Here is a 17,630-nt window from a genome sequence, read left to right as displayed (position 1 = left end):
CCCCTCTCCCCTTTTTTTTTTTGGGGGTTTTTGTTTTAATTTTTTTTTTATTTTTAAAAAAAAAAAAAAAAAAAAAAAAAAAAAAAAAAAAAAGGAATATCTTTGTTTGTTTGTTCACACCTGCAGGTTGTTGGTGCATTTTGCATCATTTCCCAAATAACCTCAAGGTTCCTGATGATCAGACTTTCCATAGAAAAGCGTCATACAGTTCCAGCAACTGTAATTTCTCATATGTTATGTCTGTGAATACCATGTGAAAAGACCTACCTTCTACCTCTACTAGTGCTGTTAAATGTGTTATTTTTGCTTTTTTGAGATGTTTTGACCTCTTTCATGTTGTCAGACAGAAGCAGTTTAAGTGATTATTTGATTCTAGCATTCTGGCTGAATCACGAAGAATGTAGTTAATCAAAGATTAAGTTTAAGCAATTATCTTTGTACGCAGTGGCAGGCTGCTGTGGATAGATATTTTACTTTAATAAAAAAAAACCCATCAAGTTATCTTTGTTTCATAAAATTTGTTTCATGATGTGAACATTAATCACCGAAGGAAAAAAAAAAACTGCACAAATTTAAAACTGACTGCTAAACATGAAAAAAAACACTCAGAGCTCTTGGTGTGACTCTGCCAATGCAACAAGTAAATATTTTTTCTTCAAAGCGACATGTATAAAAGTGCAGTGAGAATGTTTGTGTCTGAGAAATTATTCAAGTGATCTAGTCACACAGAAAATGACAGACATAGAAATAGATACTAAACAACAACTAAAATTAACAATGAGATTGAAAGAAAACAAACCTTGGATGTTTCACTTTGAAATGCCAGTTTCTCTCTGTATCATTTCTAATAATTTATTGTTTGTTTTACTCTGTTTTAAAAATGTATCCCTCATTGTGCAGCTTCACAGCTGCTTTTGAGATGAGGTAAGACTTTGGGAATATGGCTTTATGAAAAGAATAACATATCACAGAGATGAATCTGGTGTTTTCAGGAACAGCGGTCGGATCACAGGTCTGAGCCAAGAGTCTGCTTTGGGAATGACCTTTTTTGGTTTACTTTATATACTCATTTGTACTCTTCTGATTTCCACCCTCTGCACAATACTCTGTTGTAAAAATGTCAAAAAATCTAACTTATTTTGTTTACTTGTTTTCCACAAAAAGGTTTTTGATCTTCTTATGATTTCAGAGCCAAAATGAAGTCTCCTTTTTTTAAATTTTTGCTTTGTTATCAAGTAGATCTTCACACAGCTGTTCTCACATATCAGTTCTGACAGCAGTAAATATTCCAGTAGACGACAGGCTTATTCAGGCGTATAAAATTGTCCATGTTATCTCTATCAATCTGTTTCTTGTTTATTTATCTCAGGGGGATTTCAAGGAAAACAGGTTTACGACAGAAACATGCCTCTCTCCTCTGGGGTATCCCAAATCATTAAAAGTACACAGAGCATTTCATCTACCTACACATTTTGTGCTCCATCTTTCATTGAATGACACGAGAGGAAACTTGGCACTGCTCTGCTTGAGGAAGAGACTAATCCCAAACCCAGAGGGACCAGTCCACCTTTTTTTTTTTTTCCCTCTTGCGAAAAGGAACTGACTAATGTTTGCTGCCTCACACTAGCAACTCAGCTAACATCGTGCTTGAAGACACTAATGGAGCCAGATCATCTGCGAAAAAAAGTAAAATGAGACCCTGAGGATCCCAGAACAGATTCCATCCCCTCAAAACTATCCCTTGAGATCCTGTTGATAGATAAACCACACAAGATTGGAGATAAATGGCAAAGTCCAATCCGCACGGGTAAGAAACTCAGCTATGTACATGACTTTAGGTAACCAAGTGGATAGAAAAATCACAATGAAAAATTTGGCTTGCATAGATGTTTAGTCAGGCACATATTGAATTATTTGTATGCAAATCAAAGAAAAAGCAAAAAAAACAAAACTATTTTTGCATGTATTCAGATTTAACGCATCAGGAAATTTTGTGTGTATTTTTAAGAATGTCTAAATGTGTAAAAGAGTGAAAGTGATTTAAAACAGCTAATCAAACCAGAAACATGCATAACTACTAACCATCACATTCACATTGAGACCATAGCAGCATTCGAGACTCGGTTGTTCTGAGATGTGTAGAAGCGCCCTTTTAAAAATAGACCTCTGAATGAGTCTCCAGAGTTTTTCACCCGGCTTCACATTTAGCCTAAAAGACGTGCTTGTCAGATGATTCACAGTTTTCTATTAAATCAGATGAGTGACTGCAACAACACTGAGTTATAGAAGTTTCTGTCAAAGCATCCGCATCCTTTGCTGCTCATAAAAATAAAAAAAAATTAAAAGAAAGTGTTTCTGTTACTTTGCAAAGCTCTCTTTCATCCTACTGTCATGTTTTAAACTGAGTCCTTGGCTGTCAGACAGAACATTAACATTAGACTCTGCTAAACGTTTTGAAAATCAGCTTCCAGAGAATTGCTATGACAAGATTTTTTTTTTATACCAGCTACATATTTCATTTCATTTTTGATTTACAAAAATCTATTCAACTTTGCATATTTTAGCACATATCAACCCACCTTTGTCTCCCCTCCTTTCTCTCTTTCTTATTTATTCCCCAAAGCCAGTTTATTCTCCGTCTGTCATTCTCCACGCTCCGTAGCGTCACACTTTAGCCCGTTACATTTAAATCACTCTCAGCTCATTCCTTCATTCCCCTTACATTCATTGCACCGCGGTGCTCTGTGAACCCACTGCAATCTTACCCTTTCACAGTCAGAGTGGTTCCTCAGGCAGACACTGAGATCACAGTGTAGGTACACCACTGAGTAATTAATCATTTGGAAGAGACTGATGGTAAAGCTGGCACTGGTTGACAAGGCGCTGGGCAGCAGCGTGATCCCCGGCGGCTCCGCTCCTGGCCTGAGAGACGAGCACAAGTGGATTTTATAAACTTGGTTGAGACGTTTCTCTTGAAATCAAACCGAAGGCTCGGCCGTCTCCAGAAGCCAAAGCCGCACTGACTAGCAGACGTGAAGGCGGCAACACAGTGCAGAAAAAAATGATCAATATTTAATAGTGGTGAGAGGTGAAAGCTTAATGGCAAACAAATCATGTCAGGCAAAAGTCAGCGTTAAGAGTTATAATGGTTTGACATTGGTATCATCACATTTAGTAAGGATGCTGATAGCAATATTGGCAAACGTTATAAAATCTTATACTTGAATTGGATTTCTTACAACATAGGGGTCAGTACTTAAGACTAACCCTAAAATGAAACATCAAAATTGCTTTTCAAGAGAGAACATTTTGTAACGCTGTTGTTTTCTTGCTGAAACAAATATGAACTCTTTGTTTATTGGCGCGTCGACATACTAGTTTGTGCATTTTAACAGCGACGTGTCTGAGTCTCCAGGATAGCAATAACTGCTGGCACGAGACAACGTCAAGCAGCTCGTGTTGACTAAAAATATTTAGCTATTAAGATATGTTGTTGTTGTCGTCTGAAGAGATTTACCTTTATGAGATATCACTTCTTTTGTAAATGAGCAACATTTCTTGTGTTCCAACAACCATCGAAAATCAAACCATCTATATTTAGCTCATATATACACAATTTTTGACTAAAATGTCCCAGTTTAACTTTACTCTCAGTGAGCTTTTAAGCTCACAGTATAAACACCAACACAAAATCTTTTCATCCGCCGTTTTTGACTCGTTCCAGCTTACCTGAAAAAAAGGCAGCGGGTGGAGTCGTTGAAGTCCGGCTGACGTGTTGGTGACAGGCAACAGGCGGTGACGCCAAGGTTGATCTGACTGTTGTTTGTCTTCAGATTGATGATCGCTCTGAGGTTCCCTCGGGCCGGCACCACATCGCCAGGCTCCACACTTCTTCCCATCTTCAGCCTCATTTCTGCGGTGTAGTTTCCACTGCCACAGATGTCATCTGAAATTTCTGTCACACTAGCAGTGGATCAATATCTCATTATTGTTCGCGATTTGTAATGGGATTTGTTGTCTATTTTAAGTTACATTTATGCGAAATATTACAAAACAATTTCATTTATTCTCACCTTTTTCATAGTTTGTATCTTGCCATATTTCCTTTCATACAGCAACATTTGACTTTACAGATAAAGCATCATACAATCCATCACCATAAACACCCTTGTAGGACGAATGGTAATCATGAAGTGCATGGATTTAAAATTTGGCGCCCACCAAAAAGCCTCTTTGCAGAAAGAAAGTCGACCAACAACCTGGCAGCTAACCCAAATGGCGATGTCATCAAGCTAACATGCTAACACTAATAATATTTAGCAGTTGCTTTTTTTCTTCATCATCGTAATTAAACAATGACCAGACAGACAACACCTACTCAGGAGAAATAAGAACAAAATGTCATAATGTCCAATGAATCCCTTTAAAAATGACTGTTTCGATTTCTGAGACGAATGGCAGGGATTACTACACCTTCATGCAGCGTTCAGATTTTTTGAGATGCACCAGTACATGGCAGATGCCAAAACACTTTGATGTACACAATTTCACAGCACGGTTTCCACTCTCTTATATAATGTTTGTTGTGAAGCTCCAGCAGAGTTTCCTGTGGCGTGCCAGTTATTTCAACACAGAAATTACCTGTTTTATTGACTGCATTCTTGCGTTTGCCCTTGAGAGACGCACCAGAAGATAAAAGAGTAAGTGAGCAGAGAATAAACAAAAGATGCATTGTCATTAGGATTGTATCAGCGGGAAGTTTGTTTCAGACAAAACAAAAACAGAGTCGCTGCTTAATAAATTAAATGAAAACAACTGATGCTGAAATCAGTGAAAACTGAACGCAGAATCCATGTAAGATTATCAGGATTTAATTTATAGTTCCCTGTTAAGAGATTTTATTTAGTCTTTGCAGTTGGTTGTGTCAATTAGTACGGTTGAGAGAGGAGTGGGAACATCTAAGATAAGTGCATTTACTTTGTCACTTTGTTGCATTCAGTGGTTAAAATGATTTATGACAGTAATTTATAGGATAGTCAACAGCTCAGCTCTGTTCCAAATGTTTACCAAGCTCTCAGTGCAGTCTGACCAAAACCCATTTCAAAAGTTCAAGTATTTCAACCCCCTCAAGGTAAACCCAGGGAGGATCCACAGAGAGCCGTTTCATTTTTATTTTATTTATTTTTACTTTCCTGTGCTCACAGAGGAAATGAAAACATCGGTGATGGGCTTGTGTCTGTATTCAGAGATGTTTGATACAATAACGGTAGAATTTTCCCACCTGCTGAATTTAGTAGCGGATGGATAAAAATCATCAAAAAAATTAAAATTAAAATAAAACTACAGCCATGCCATCTGCTGACGTTGGTCCACAGCTGTCTAACAGCACATTTTAAATCATTTCATGATTCCCCCTGCTGCTTAGTGGACATGATGATTGTAATTTCAAGCACAATTTAGTGCTGCTGACCAAAAATGCAGAAAGTACCAAAAACTGCTCTAAAGATCATTGGATTGCTGCTCATTTTGTGCAACTGCTGTACCGTGCATCAAAAATATTTTTTGATAAACCTTTTTTTTTTTGTAAAAAAAAATTTGTGCAGTTTTATATTTGAGCTATGTGAGAAATATTTTTTAATTAAAGATCAAAATAAAGACGAACGTGTAAAATGTCTCACTGTGTACATTTTAATTCACACCTTGCTTTTAAAATGACTATAATAAGTACATTTTTGGACAATACTGTAATTTCTACAGATCCACCTGCAGATGAAATTCAATGAATCAGTGGGATGTGCTAGAATATCTGGCATACTTACTATAAAATGCTGCTCTACCTTCGTTTTATCTGTTACCAGGTTAATAATAGAAATGGTAGAAGACGTAACAAGATTACCCAGAGACATACTGATGAGGTGACGTCCTTCTCCTCTGGTTCAGCCTTGGGAGCTCTGATTTAGTCTGCGGCTCTGACACTAACAGCCTGCTCCCAGACTCCAGGCTTGCCGTCTTGTCCTTAGCATGGGCACGCGGTGACCTACTGACATTTTGTTCTGCCAGCATCCTGGCTCTGCCTACTCTTCTGTCTAATTGTGTTTTGGTGTTTCCTTCAACAGGCAGCGTCTTCTCAGTGGACTTTATTGTGGTTTCCACAGCAGCCGCTCCAGACTCAGACAGTGTGCCCTCTGTTGCGACAACTCCAAAGGTGTTCTGAAAGCGTCTTTGTGTCGTTGTCGTCACAAACCGAGTCCACTGAGGTGCGTCTTTTCTTTCCAAATGAACAGTTTCATCTGATGTACTTTTGGCCTTTGTTGACGCCGTGTCATCACTGGTGTAGTCCTGCTCCCATTTACTGGTGACTGAGAAATGCAACACTTTGAGCTCGACAGCCTGGGGTGCAGATTTTTCAGGTAACGAGCGATGAAAGCTCCAGTTGCTTCCGGATTTTGTTTTATTAGCGTTTTGGGCCAGGAAATTATTTTTTTCTGGGAATCGAGTTTCAAACATTTCCTTTGTGGGATCAATCACGACTGCCTCAGTAGTTTCACCAGACTTTGTACAGCCAGAGCTGCTACAACTGGTTGTATTAACAAACTCTGTGGGTGGGATCTCTGCAAGAGGTAGAAAATCTGTCACATGACCCAAGAATGCTTGGCTTATTGAGGTTCTTTTGGGCAACGTGTGGTTCTTCTGTTTTTCTACCCGGTCTTGTGAGTGCTCTCCATAAATATTCACAGGCAGAGGAACTGATTTAATCCCTTTAAGTGATAAATAGCTCATTTGTTCAGACGCTGCAGGTGTCTGGACATATGACTCTGAAAAGCCAGACTCTGCCATATTAACATCGTGTGATAATGCAGTCGTAGAAAGCAGGGCATGCTGGCCTTGTTCAGCAGCTCGTGCAAGAATCTCCTCCTCTGGCTGCTCCTGCACACTATGCGCTTCCATTGTTTTTATTCTCAAAACAGCGGGGGTGAGCTTGTCAGAAGTGTGAGTTATGGGAAGCTCTCTCTGAGTCAAAGGATTAGGACGAGCGTAGGGCTGAGATCTGTGCTCAGCTGCATTCTGAGTTAACTTCCTACTGTCTGGCAGAGTCCCACTGGTGACCAGCAGAGATGTAAAGCCTCTGAACTCAGCGGGAGTCTCTGTCAGAGAGACAAAGTCAGCGGTTTTATTTGCGTTTGTCTGAAATTGAGAAGCAATGTGTCTTGCCTGGTCAAAAGTCTGGCGCGTAATTTTGTGGATCGCACGGTCAGTGCTTGAATTCATATTTGTAATCAGGTCTGAGTTGTTACCCTCACTCTGCTGTGACAGAGGCTGGTTGTCGTGCCTTACATTTGTCTTTGCCAAGCGATGCTCAATATCAGACAATGAGTTAGGCTCTTCGTCAGACTGTATTTTAGGCCTTTCGGGAAGATTACCCGTCTGGAAAATCGTGCCGGTGCCAACTCGATCGATCGTGTCAGCATCATTTGTGTCATGCCCAAATTCCCCATTTGTAGCCATCGCAGTGTACGGCACGGCTTTTTCTAACTCAAAGTGCTGATGATGCTTCGCAGTCATAATTATATTGCTTGCTTCATCTTTGCCACCAGCAGTAGAAAGGTCACTCTGTTTAGTCTCATTCTTAGTCTGAAGGGAAGTGGAGTTGAATTCATCAGTGTCATTAGCAACATGTTTACTCCCGACAGTCGTACGTTGATCACCCGCGACTCCATCTGAATGTCTCACAACGGATGTCATCATGAGCATAACATCTCCTTTCTTTTCTCTTTGACTTGTTGCTGCTGGTGAGACAGCCTCTGTCTCACCAGCGGCCGCTAACGAGGACTCTCTGCTGTTGGATCCAGGGACAAAGTGGGCCTGCTGTGATCCAGTCAGCTTCTGCAATCCGTAGGTTACAGTCAACCTGTCACCACTTAACGTCCTCGGTTTCATCATCGGTGACACGCTTTCGGGAGAAAAGGCATTGATTCCTGCTGCAGGGATGGCGGACGACGACGTGGTCCGCGCCTGTGGAAGTCTCTGCTTGTTTTGCGCAGCGGGAGAATGTAAAGTGTCTGGATGCGATGCCTGCTCTGACACCCTGGAGAGACATGTCTGGCCTGGAGTTATGTTAGGGCATGAGGAGGAGGAGTGACTCCTCTGAGTAGCAGACTGCCCTCGGTGAGGCTGAAATGGGCCCACAGAGATGCGGGGTTTAAATGACAAGACTGCGACTGTGGGTGTCTTTGCGGATGAATCATCGTACATCTGCTGGTGTATGGATGGCGTGGCATATTCCACATGCTCTTGCTCGATCGCTGTGTGTGAAACTGCTTCGGTCCTCTGAACAGGATAGTTCAATTTATGCTTATGATCTGTGTTGCTCTGAATAATTGATGCATTGAGAGAACCGCTCACGGTAAAGTGGGACTCGGCTCTCTGAAATCGGGTTGTGAGTGAAGGCAGTTTAGCTGCGTTAGCGGCCCTCCCGCTTGGGGAAATAAGTGGCGTAAACACAGAAATAGATCCAGACATTTTTGACGCGGCAGTGGCAGGAAGCGTAACCTCAAACTCTTGAGAACTTGTTTCCTTCGGTGGTAACATAATGTCTTCTTTTGGAAGCTCCTCCTCCCTTGGATCTGGTGATCTTACAGATGGGTGTGGCAGCTGGTGATTGCTTGTCACCTCGAAAGAAAATGACTTATTTGTTAGGTCTCTTATTTGTGAAGCATTTTCACCCAGATGAATACCCTTGAGCTCAGAGCTGTCCGACTCTTTAATCAAACCAGGACAGGGAGACAGCTTTTCAACAATGCGCTCTTTGTCTCCGTTAAGTTCTTTCCAATTTGTTGCCTGTTCAGGGGGAACATTTGTCACATCCTCCTTCCCAATATCCTTATTAAATTTTCTGTCCTCCCCACTTCCAGCCTTTGCTCCGTTTTCCTCCAAAAACTGTTTCTGCTTTCCAGTAGCATCCAGGGTTGAATTCTGCGTATTTATTTTAGTCACACCTTCTCTTTTGGCGTCTCTCTCATCTTTGACCTCACTGTGTTGTGTATGTTTGTCATGTCTCAGAAGTACATGCTCTTCTCTGCTTGTCTTGCTGATGAACTCTTTCATTTCTCCAGCCTCTCTGTATCTGCTTTGCTTTATCTCTGCTGCTCGTTTTTCAATTTCAGGATCATCTAATCTTAATAATCCCTCCCTTTTGTTTTCCAGGATTGCATCCTCTTTGAGAAACATTTTTGTAATTTCTCTGCCGTGGCTGCTGTTGGACTGAAGAGTGTCTTTGTCCTTGTTTTCAGTAACTACACTCAAAATGCTTTCTCTCTCATCTCTAAGCGTCAGACTGTGAATGTTGTGTAAGTCTATTAATTTGCTATCAGGCCTGTTGCCTTCAAAATCCCTCCTCTCAGTGATTTTTGATTGAGTTTCTATCTGTTTCTTATTGAAAGACATACTTTTTGGTTCTGTTAATGCCAACTGAGAGACGTCAAAGTCAAAGACCTTCAGCCTAACTTTTCTTGTAGGAAAAGTTGAAGTTTGTACTCTGGTCACAGCTGTCGTACTCGCTGTTGTTTGGAGATTAGCAGGAGACTGTTTATGAGTGACAGATGCAAGCCTAACTGTTAAATCCTTCGGTAACAAAGTCAATATCGACTGTTCAGCCCGAGACGTAGGTTTAGGTTTTGTTTGGCTGTTGGACACAGAGATGAAAGTCCCAGCTTTTCCTGTCAGAAAACCAGACTTGAGATTTTTGACTGTGGAAACAGTTGGCCTGCGAAGGGTGAAGGGTGTTACTGCAGCAAGAGCTTCGATTGAGTTCATTCTTGTCGGATGTGAAGCAGTGCCATGAGCACGACCTTTCAGGAGAGGACTGTTAAAACTGCTGAGGGGAGCAAAGAAAGGCGCATTGCTCACTGGCCCAGTGCTGATGTCCTGATTTCTCAAGCTTGTTGAGAGACTGTGGGAAGCCTTTTCCTCGCTCTGAGTGAAAGGCATCGGATTTGACTGAGGCTCCCTTATGGAGACATTTTCGTTAAATGTCTCTTGGTGTCCATGTTTTACTGGTTTCTCGCCGGTGTAAGAAGGCTTTGATGAGGGATACTGCGAAATGGATGTTAACTTTGGACTTGCTGTGACAAAGATGTTGCTGGGATGGGTACGACTTGGTGGTAGTGTTGTGAATTTGTGTTTTTCAGATGACAGTTCAGCAGCAATATGAGAGGAAAAAGAAACAGTTTTTCTCTCAGTCTTATTATGGGTAAAAGGAAGAGATGTGTGGTTGTAATTTATTGCATTTTTGAAAATGTTGCTCTCTTTGGTCTCTTTGCTTTTCCCAGTTGAAAACGAATGGGAACTGTTTAATGAAGCAGTAGAGCTGGCTGCAAATTTCTCGCTGGACATTGCTTTTCCATCTTTCAGACAGGTCAAACACAAGTCTGTCACATCATTTCCTTTCATTGAATCTTTTGTTGGATCAGCTTGGAGGATGAACTGCATTGTACTAGGCAGATCCTCATTCTCTCCCAGTTTTCTTATGCTCTTCTCTTGAGGTCGTAAATCATCACTGTTGTTAAACAGCTCCGTCAGGTTATCAATTACACGAGGAGGAGATGCAGATGGGATTGGAAGTAAAAGTCCTGTATCAGCAGATGTGGGAATAACAGAGTTGGCATTTCTGCGGCTCCCGGTTGCACGCGGCACAGAAAACCATGGAGGGGCTTTGACTGCCTTGGCAGACAAATGGACACGTGGCTCAAAGGTATCATTCAACACCAATGCAGTTGGTGTGGAAGACGAAACGATCTTTGCGTAATCAGACTTCAGTGGGACTTTTGATTTTGAATGGAAAGCTGTTGATGATTTTAGAGAGCTTTGCACGTTACTGGAGAGAATATTTCCCGTGCTTTGTAAAGTAGTGGCTAACGATGCGGTTGGCATCCCCTCATTAGTTGGCTTTAGTTTTGTGTCAAACACGTTTGCCTTTGGAAACTCGGCAGTCGGCTCCTCCTCTATGCGTCGGTGTGTCGTCTGTGAAGGTGCTGCTTCTGTGCCACGAACAATTGCGATTGTTTTTTCCAAAAGCCTAGAGTTTGTGACAGCAATGCCTTTTGTTTGTTCTGGGAGGTAACTTTGGAAATCTTCTTGGTCTCCCCCAACTACTAAAAAATAAAACATGTCAATCAAAGTTTATCCTCAAAGGCTTTTTTTTTTTACTACTTGTATTAGTAATAGTCGTATCAAATAAAAATGAAACGCAAATAAAATAAAGAGCTGATGCAGGGAAAAACATATTATGAAATATGTTATAAAAATAGGTGAGGTATGTGCAAACATGGGTAGCAGAGGGGAATATCTCCAGTGTTGATTTACTATATTTAATCATACAAATTCCCCAGTGGCAATCACTTGCACTTTATTCATTTTTAATCACTGATCACATTAATTTAATGGTTCCTACGGCCTCCATGCATTGGAGCTGTAAATTAAAAAAAATAAAATCACAATGCTCTTTGCTTCTGTGGATAAAGTGATTTTCTATAAGAAGGAAGAAAACTATGTGAAACATGAATATAATTATTTCTTAAATGACATATTTGTTAATATTTGACATGTTTCATCATATTGGTTTACGTTCAAGAGCCTTGACGGCATATTAAATTATTTAAATCCTGCTGTGGCTGAAATTAATTCACTGAATTGGTGACAGATACTAGATGGTGTGTGACTGATTAGCTGATTATTAAATGTCTGGTGATTTATCTATTAATTGTGGTGCTAACACCAGGCGGTTTTGTGATTATGTTACATTTTGTTGTTACACATTACACTGTAAATTAGATGGAAGTGGAGGATGACAATTTCTACATGAATCCATAAATGCATAAATTATAACGTTGATCTGTTGACTTTTTTTTTCTGTTCCTGATGTTTCCAAATTTACAAAGTTAAAGCCTAAGAACTAGATCTGCCAAGTAAAACAATCAACAACCACTCAACAAACCTGCAACACCAACCAACTTACTATTTAACAAAGGCTAAAAAGATCATTTGAAAACAAAAGGTCATTTTATTCTATCTTCACCCCAAATTAATATCAAAAATATTACATACCTGTAAGCAGGAAAACAGCAAGTGGAAGGGAGGTAAACTTCCACATTTCGGGTTTTGTCTTTTAGCAGTCACTATAAAGCTGTTGGTGGTCCGTTATGCACAGGGTTTCAGCTGTTTGCAGATATATCCGCATGGAGCCTGATAGTGTCGTCACTTGCAAGGTGGCTGTCCTTTGAACGTCATTATCACAAAGATCACATTTCTCTGTAGCTTTTTTTTTTCAGTTACATATGATCTACAGCGTCAATGAATTCAGAAAATATTAATCAAAAGTAACTGATAAAGAACTACAACAAAAGTTTATTATAAAAAATGATTGCAAAGTGTGGCATTTCAGTGACTGATCAACATGTGTCGTTAACATGATGGTCATTCATTCGTCCACTGCAATATACTTTTTTAACCATTTCCTGAGGTAAAATGTCTATGCAGCTTAAGAGATTTTTAAAAATAGACATCTTGTGAGACTAGTTTGAATTCATAGTGGATTTTCCTTAATTCATATAATCAGACATTCTCCCATAAAATATTAATAAATGTCTTTTTTTTTATTGCATAAAAGCACCAATTTTTATTTATTTATTTTTTTGCCATTAACAAGGTTCTGACATCCTTCTTGCTACACATATTTCAATTAGTTGGTCCGGCACTGAACTGAGTTTCCAGCATGGTTTATAACTTTTTAAAAAGGGGTGGAGGGCCCAACCTGAAACCTTACTTTAGCTTCTTTATTAGTTTCACAGCCTACAGTCTAGTCAACTCTACATCATCATCATCATCATCATCATCATCATCATCATCATCATCATCATCATCATCATCATCATCCCCAGATGGGAGTTCCAACAGTATGAAAAATCCAAACAGAGTTAAAATGACTTTAGAAAAGATAAAGCCAAATACTATTGAGCTTCAGGAAAGACAATGATTTAAAATGTATAACCTATACTTGGCCATGCCAGATAGCCTGCCAGTTTAAATTTCCTCTACATTTTCTAAACAATTGTGATCAAACGTTCGGATTCAATTACCACAAATGCTGTTGACGGGGTAAAACAAGTGTGTAATCTGACTGCAATTAGTGAAGGATATAAAACAGTGATTTCACGTTTTTGAATTTAATTTGAATGTAAATATAATCATTCCAAAACCTGACAGTTTAATATGGTGCAGCATCAAATTCATATGAAATTCAAGACTTATGTAAATTTCGGATCGGTACTGTCATAGCAGACACACGATTACAAATATCTAGCATTGTATGCATCTTTTATTTTTTAAAGACAGAGCCTCCAAACAAATGGTTACTCTGCAAAAAACGCAAAATATTTTTTTTTGCTCCCTAATTAAAGACATAACATTGATTTTAAAAATATATATATATTCAAAAAACGTCTAGTCAGAAATGTCATGAAACAAAGAGCATTGCTAATGGACGTGATCTTGCTAATGTAGACAGAATGATTACAAGCATGAAGATATTCTTAATCAATTATATCTTTAATTCTTTAGGTCACAAATAAAACCTTTACATCAGAATCATTAATGATGAGAAAACATCTTCAATGCAATTTCATTTGAATAAGTATGAACGAGTTAAAAAAATGCTTTTCTATACTGAACACAAGAAAACAAGAGATTTTGCTGCATATCAAAACATTTCAGATTATATTTTTACTCCTCTGCTTTGATGAGTTTCACACAGGAGTGCAGAATCTCAAGACCATGAAGCTCTCGAAGTTTGTGCACATGTCTGAAAATATGAAGAAAAAATAGGGTTTTTTTTTTAAAGAAAATATTTTGACAGAGTGTCCAGTGTGCTGGCATTCAATTTAAACACTTGTGTGACCTTCGCCACAGAGCAATCAACTCATCCTCAACAAAGTCCAAGCCTATCAGCCCTAAGGTGCATTTAGGGCCTTCAAAAAGGACACTGACGTAAGGACACTTACATCAGATTAGAGCATTTATTACAGAATGACACACAGTTGTGCTTGGTGTTGGCTGCTCTCAAATATCAAGCGATGCTCTTGTACCATTAAAGCAAGTCTGACAGTCTGTCCATGAGCCTTGTTATTCACAACATTTGACTGAATGTACACGATAGGAAGAGAGACTCTTTCTCAGCTGAAGTGGGACGACGGCTTGCATGTAGAGGTCAAAGGCAGGCCAATGCAGAAGCAACGTGTTAGGAGGCACAACGAAAAGACTTTGATCCTGTTACAAGTTTTGCCGATTCAGCAAAGAAATCCTTTTAGCCAGCATACCTGTTTTATCATTTATAACAGAGTGATATTAAAGTTGCCTTTTTTTTTTTTTCTAAAAGGGTTTGTAACAGCTTGGAACTATAGCCGAGCGTCCCCGAAAGTTTGGAAGAATTCACTAACACACATTCATCTCGTAGAAAGAGAATCTCTCTTTTCCTGAACGTGTTTATGCTTCCCAAATTGTCCAATTAAAACTGTCCAGATTTCAGTGACTGTGTAATGGAATACAATGTTGATCCAATTGCAACATAATTCAGGTGAAATTCAATAATTCAACTCATGCGAGCATGCATAACCATATCTGTGTGATCAGCAAACAGATCAGATCAGAAACCTCCGATGCAATATGCAAGAGAAATAAGTCAGAAAAAGGTATGAGACCACATTGTTATGCACAGTGCCGTTTTCTTTGATTGCGAGGATGAAAACTCTTTTTAGCAGATACACAAACGAGAGCGTTGTCTTTGATATTCCAAAGACAACGCTCCACCGTGATTTTAGCTAGACCAAGAATTTACTGCGGCCATCGTGTGTGATGAGCATCCAGTGGGAGTTGCTGAAACATGGTTAATGTATGCAAACTGCACTTGGTCTGCGTCTGATGGTTGCTACGACACTCCAGACTGAGCTAAATAACCACCAAGTGGTAACGGGTTCTTCTCCTGCCCTCGGTTGGGTAATAAACAGCATACCCACTGAAACGTGTGCGTCGTGTTTGACAGGTAAAATCCTGGAGAGGAAAAGGAACAACAGGAGAATGCAAAATTGGCTGTAGCTGGGCCAACTTGGGACGAGTCGCTGTGCAGACAAGATTTCATTTGCTACCAGTTCCAGCTGTTTACTTGTATTTTGCGGCATCTGGCTTATGACCGTTCTATGGTCATATATCAGAAACTTGTTCCAAGATTAACGTAACCAACAAGATCATTATACTGATTAACTCTGTATGGTCGATCACTAATGGCAAGTGGTCTGGTAAAGCTGTTTATTATCAAAAAATAGTGTTTCTTCTGAAATTACCAATGCAATCAAAAGTTTAATGGTCACTTAAAATGAGGTTTTAATGTTGATTTCAGGTTAAGCTGTTAAAACTAAGCATAGGAAATTTTAACACAGTAGACAAATAATACTATTTTATCCAAAATAGACGACACTACAGCTGGATCCGCATAAATGTAAACATCTGGTGTTGGTTATTACTTATTTGGAAGAAAAGACAACTGCTCAGCAGACAACTTTGTGTAATAACAAAACAATAAATAAAATTTTGCAACCTGTATAAAATTCTCATCTTCATTTACTTACTACCTGATAATGTAAAAAAAATTCCCAGAACTGAAGGTATACACAGCCAGGATAATCTAAGAATCCACCCACAGATCTAGATTACGGTTGAAACAGAAATTAGTTGACAACTTTCGAGACTCTTATAAGTGTCAGGATACATTTAAGCAAAATTTGCATAGCAGCAAAGATGCTCTATGGCAGTCAAAACGAAGACAATTTAAACAGTTCTCTCTTGCATCATAAGTAATATTAAACATTTTCAATTGTTTTTGAAAGCACAAGAAAACATTTGAGCTGCTTTCTTTGAGTAAGATGCTAGTAACTCGCTAGCTTAAGATCACAATGTCGCCTGCTAACTGCAGATAAGACACTGACCACTCAGAAGTACTCAGCAGGAGCTCCACTTCAAATAAACAAGAAATCTTTTCAAAGCCAAGACAAAAGCCTCTGACATTTTGACATGGCGGGTTGTGGTTTAAGCCTAGCAGTAGACACAAGAGACATGGGGAAATAATCCAGGGAACAGAGCCAGAGGAGACTAATTACAAAACTAATGCAGAATTTTTAATTGATCTCTTTCCCTCTCTTTAGTCAGTAGCCTGCTAGGATTTGGAAAGGGAGAAACACACTACAGCTGCCAGTCAGTTGTGCTAACCAGCAGTAATAAATAGATTTTTTTTGTTTGTTTGTTTTTTGTTTTGTTTTTTTTCCCCCTTTTTCAAAAAGCACAAGAAAACATTTCCACGTTTTGAGAATGGGTGGGTTGCCATCCAAGGAAACGAAATGAATGCTCTTGCCTTTGTGAACATTTTAATTCAGCTGCAAATAAAGATCTCTCTTTTGTTTTAAACCCACTTTTATTTTTTTTTTAAACGCTGATGAAATTGTTATTTGATTGCTGCAAGGTCTAAAAATATGCACAGTTCAAACACACCTACTCATTATTCATGAAAAGAGATGTGTGTTAAGTCTTGACAATTCAGAATATTAAAGAGACATGCACTCAGAAAGTAGTAATAGCCCAAAATTGCACATTAGTTTTATGTTTAGCTTCTTCAGCCAGAGCTCTGTCGTCACTTTGAGACCATTTCAAACTTTAATAGCATTAGCTTTCAGAATGTAAATCATATTTAGTGATCTGTGAGGTGACGTGTTACCTGGGCTCAGATCGGCACAGTTTGCTGAGAGCAATGGCTGCATTTTGCTGCACAGCTGTCTTCTTAGGCTCCCCCGCAGCTAGCCGCAGCAGAAGCAGCACAATATCAGTACCCAGCAGGTGGGTGGCAACTCCTTCCAGCTCAAAGCAGTGGGACAAGCACAAAGCTGCATTTCCTGAAATCACCTCATCGCTGTTGGAACGCAGCAAACGACGTAAAATGGAGAGTTCTGCGCGAAATAACAAGTGGAAACCAAATCAGGAAAGCATACAATGATGAAAGTCATAACCATTAATAAACAGATGAAGGGAAATCAGAAGAAACCTTTCCTTTCTTTTTAGGTGAACTAGAATTGTGCTTTGTTTTTTTTAACTTTTATAATTTCTTTAAACTGTTTTCCATGTCAGAAAATTAATTACATTTTCTCAGTACTTGGGTCAAATGTTTAGGGACTCTTTCAAGCTTCTCACAGCAGTTTGCTGGAATTTTAGCCCAATCATGAGAACATAACTAATTCATTTGGGAGTATTTTCAGGATGATTTTTTTTTTTTTTTTGTGAAAGATCTATCTTAACCCAAGCTTCAATTTCCAGGCTGATGTCTTCAAATTTTGCTTCAATATTTTCGCACATTATTCTTTTCTGTCTTATCATCTGCCAGCTTCTTCACAAGTTTTTGTTGTTGTTCTCAACCTTACAATGGCTGGACATTTTTTCATGCTGTTTACGAATTCGGAAGCTTCAAGCATCTAGAAATTTTACCAAAAAAAAAAAAAAAAAAAAAAGGGGAATAAAACCCTGGAGTTCCCGGGGGTTTT

The 17,630-nt window shown here is 39.2% G+C and overlaps 2 protein-coding genes across 3 annotated transcripts in view; both read right to left on the bottom strand.

Annotated features, from left to right (window-relative positions):
* The window catches only part of LOC106959711 (uncharacterized), an 18,819-nt gene extending 6,548 nt beyond the window's left edge, over positions 1–12,271 (bottom strand). Inside the window, exons 1-4 of the mRNA XM_015052465.1 lie at positions 12,103–12,271; positions 5,897–11,150; positions 3,730–3,963; positions 2,766–2,922 (exon numbers count right to left, since the gene is read on the bottom strand). Of these exons, the coding sequence (XP_014907951.1) occupies positions 2,766–2,922; positions 3,730–3,963; positions 5,897–11,150; positions 12,103–12,148 (5,691 nt within the window). The 5' untranslated portion in view covers positions 12,149–12,271. The remainder of the gene's footprint in view (positions 1–2,765; positions 2,923–3,729; positions 3,964–5,896; positions 11,151–12,102) is intronic.
* Positions 12,272–13,581: 1,310 nt separating this feature from the next.
* The window catches only part of ttc12 (tetratricopeptide repeat domain 12), a 24,165-nt gene continuing 20,116 nt past the window's right edge, over positions 13,582–17,630 (bottom strand). For both annotated transcript variants that reach the window (XM_015052456.1, XM_015052457.1), the window contains exons 17-18: positions 16,814–17,042; positions 13,582–13,855 (exon numbers count right to left, since the gene is read on the bottom strand). In XM_015052456.1, coding sequence (XP_014907942.1) covers positions 13,777–13,855; positions 16,814–17,042 — 308 coding nt within the window. In that variant the 3' untranslated portion in view covers positions 13,582–13,776. The remainder of the gene's footprint in view (positions 13,856–16,813; positions 17,043–17,630) is intronic.

This window comes from Poecilia latipinna, unplaced genomic scaffold (assembly GCF_001443285.1).
Source record: "Poecilia latipinna isolate Pla-1442-1.1 unplaced genomic scaffold, P_latipinna-1.0 Scaffold1111, whole genome shotgun sequence".
Lineage (NCBI taxonomy): Eukaryota > Metazoa > Chordata > Actinopteri > Cyprinodontiformes > Poeciliidae > Poecilia > Poecilia latipinna.
Note: the sequence above shows the minus strand (reverse complement) of the source record. Positions and strands in the feature narration are given on the sequence as shown.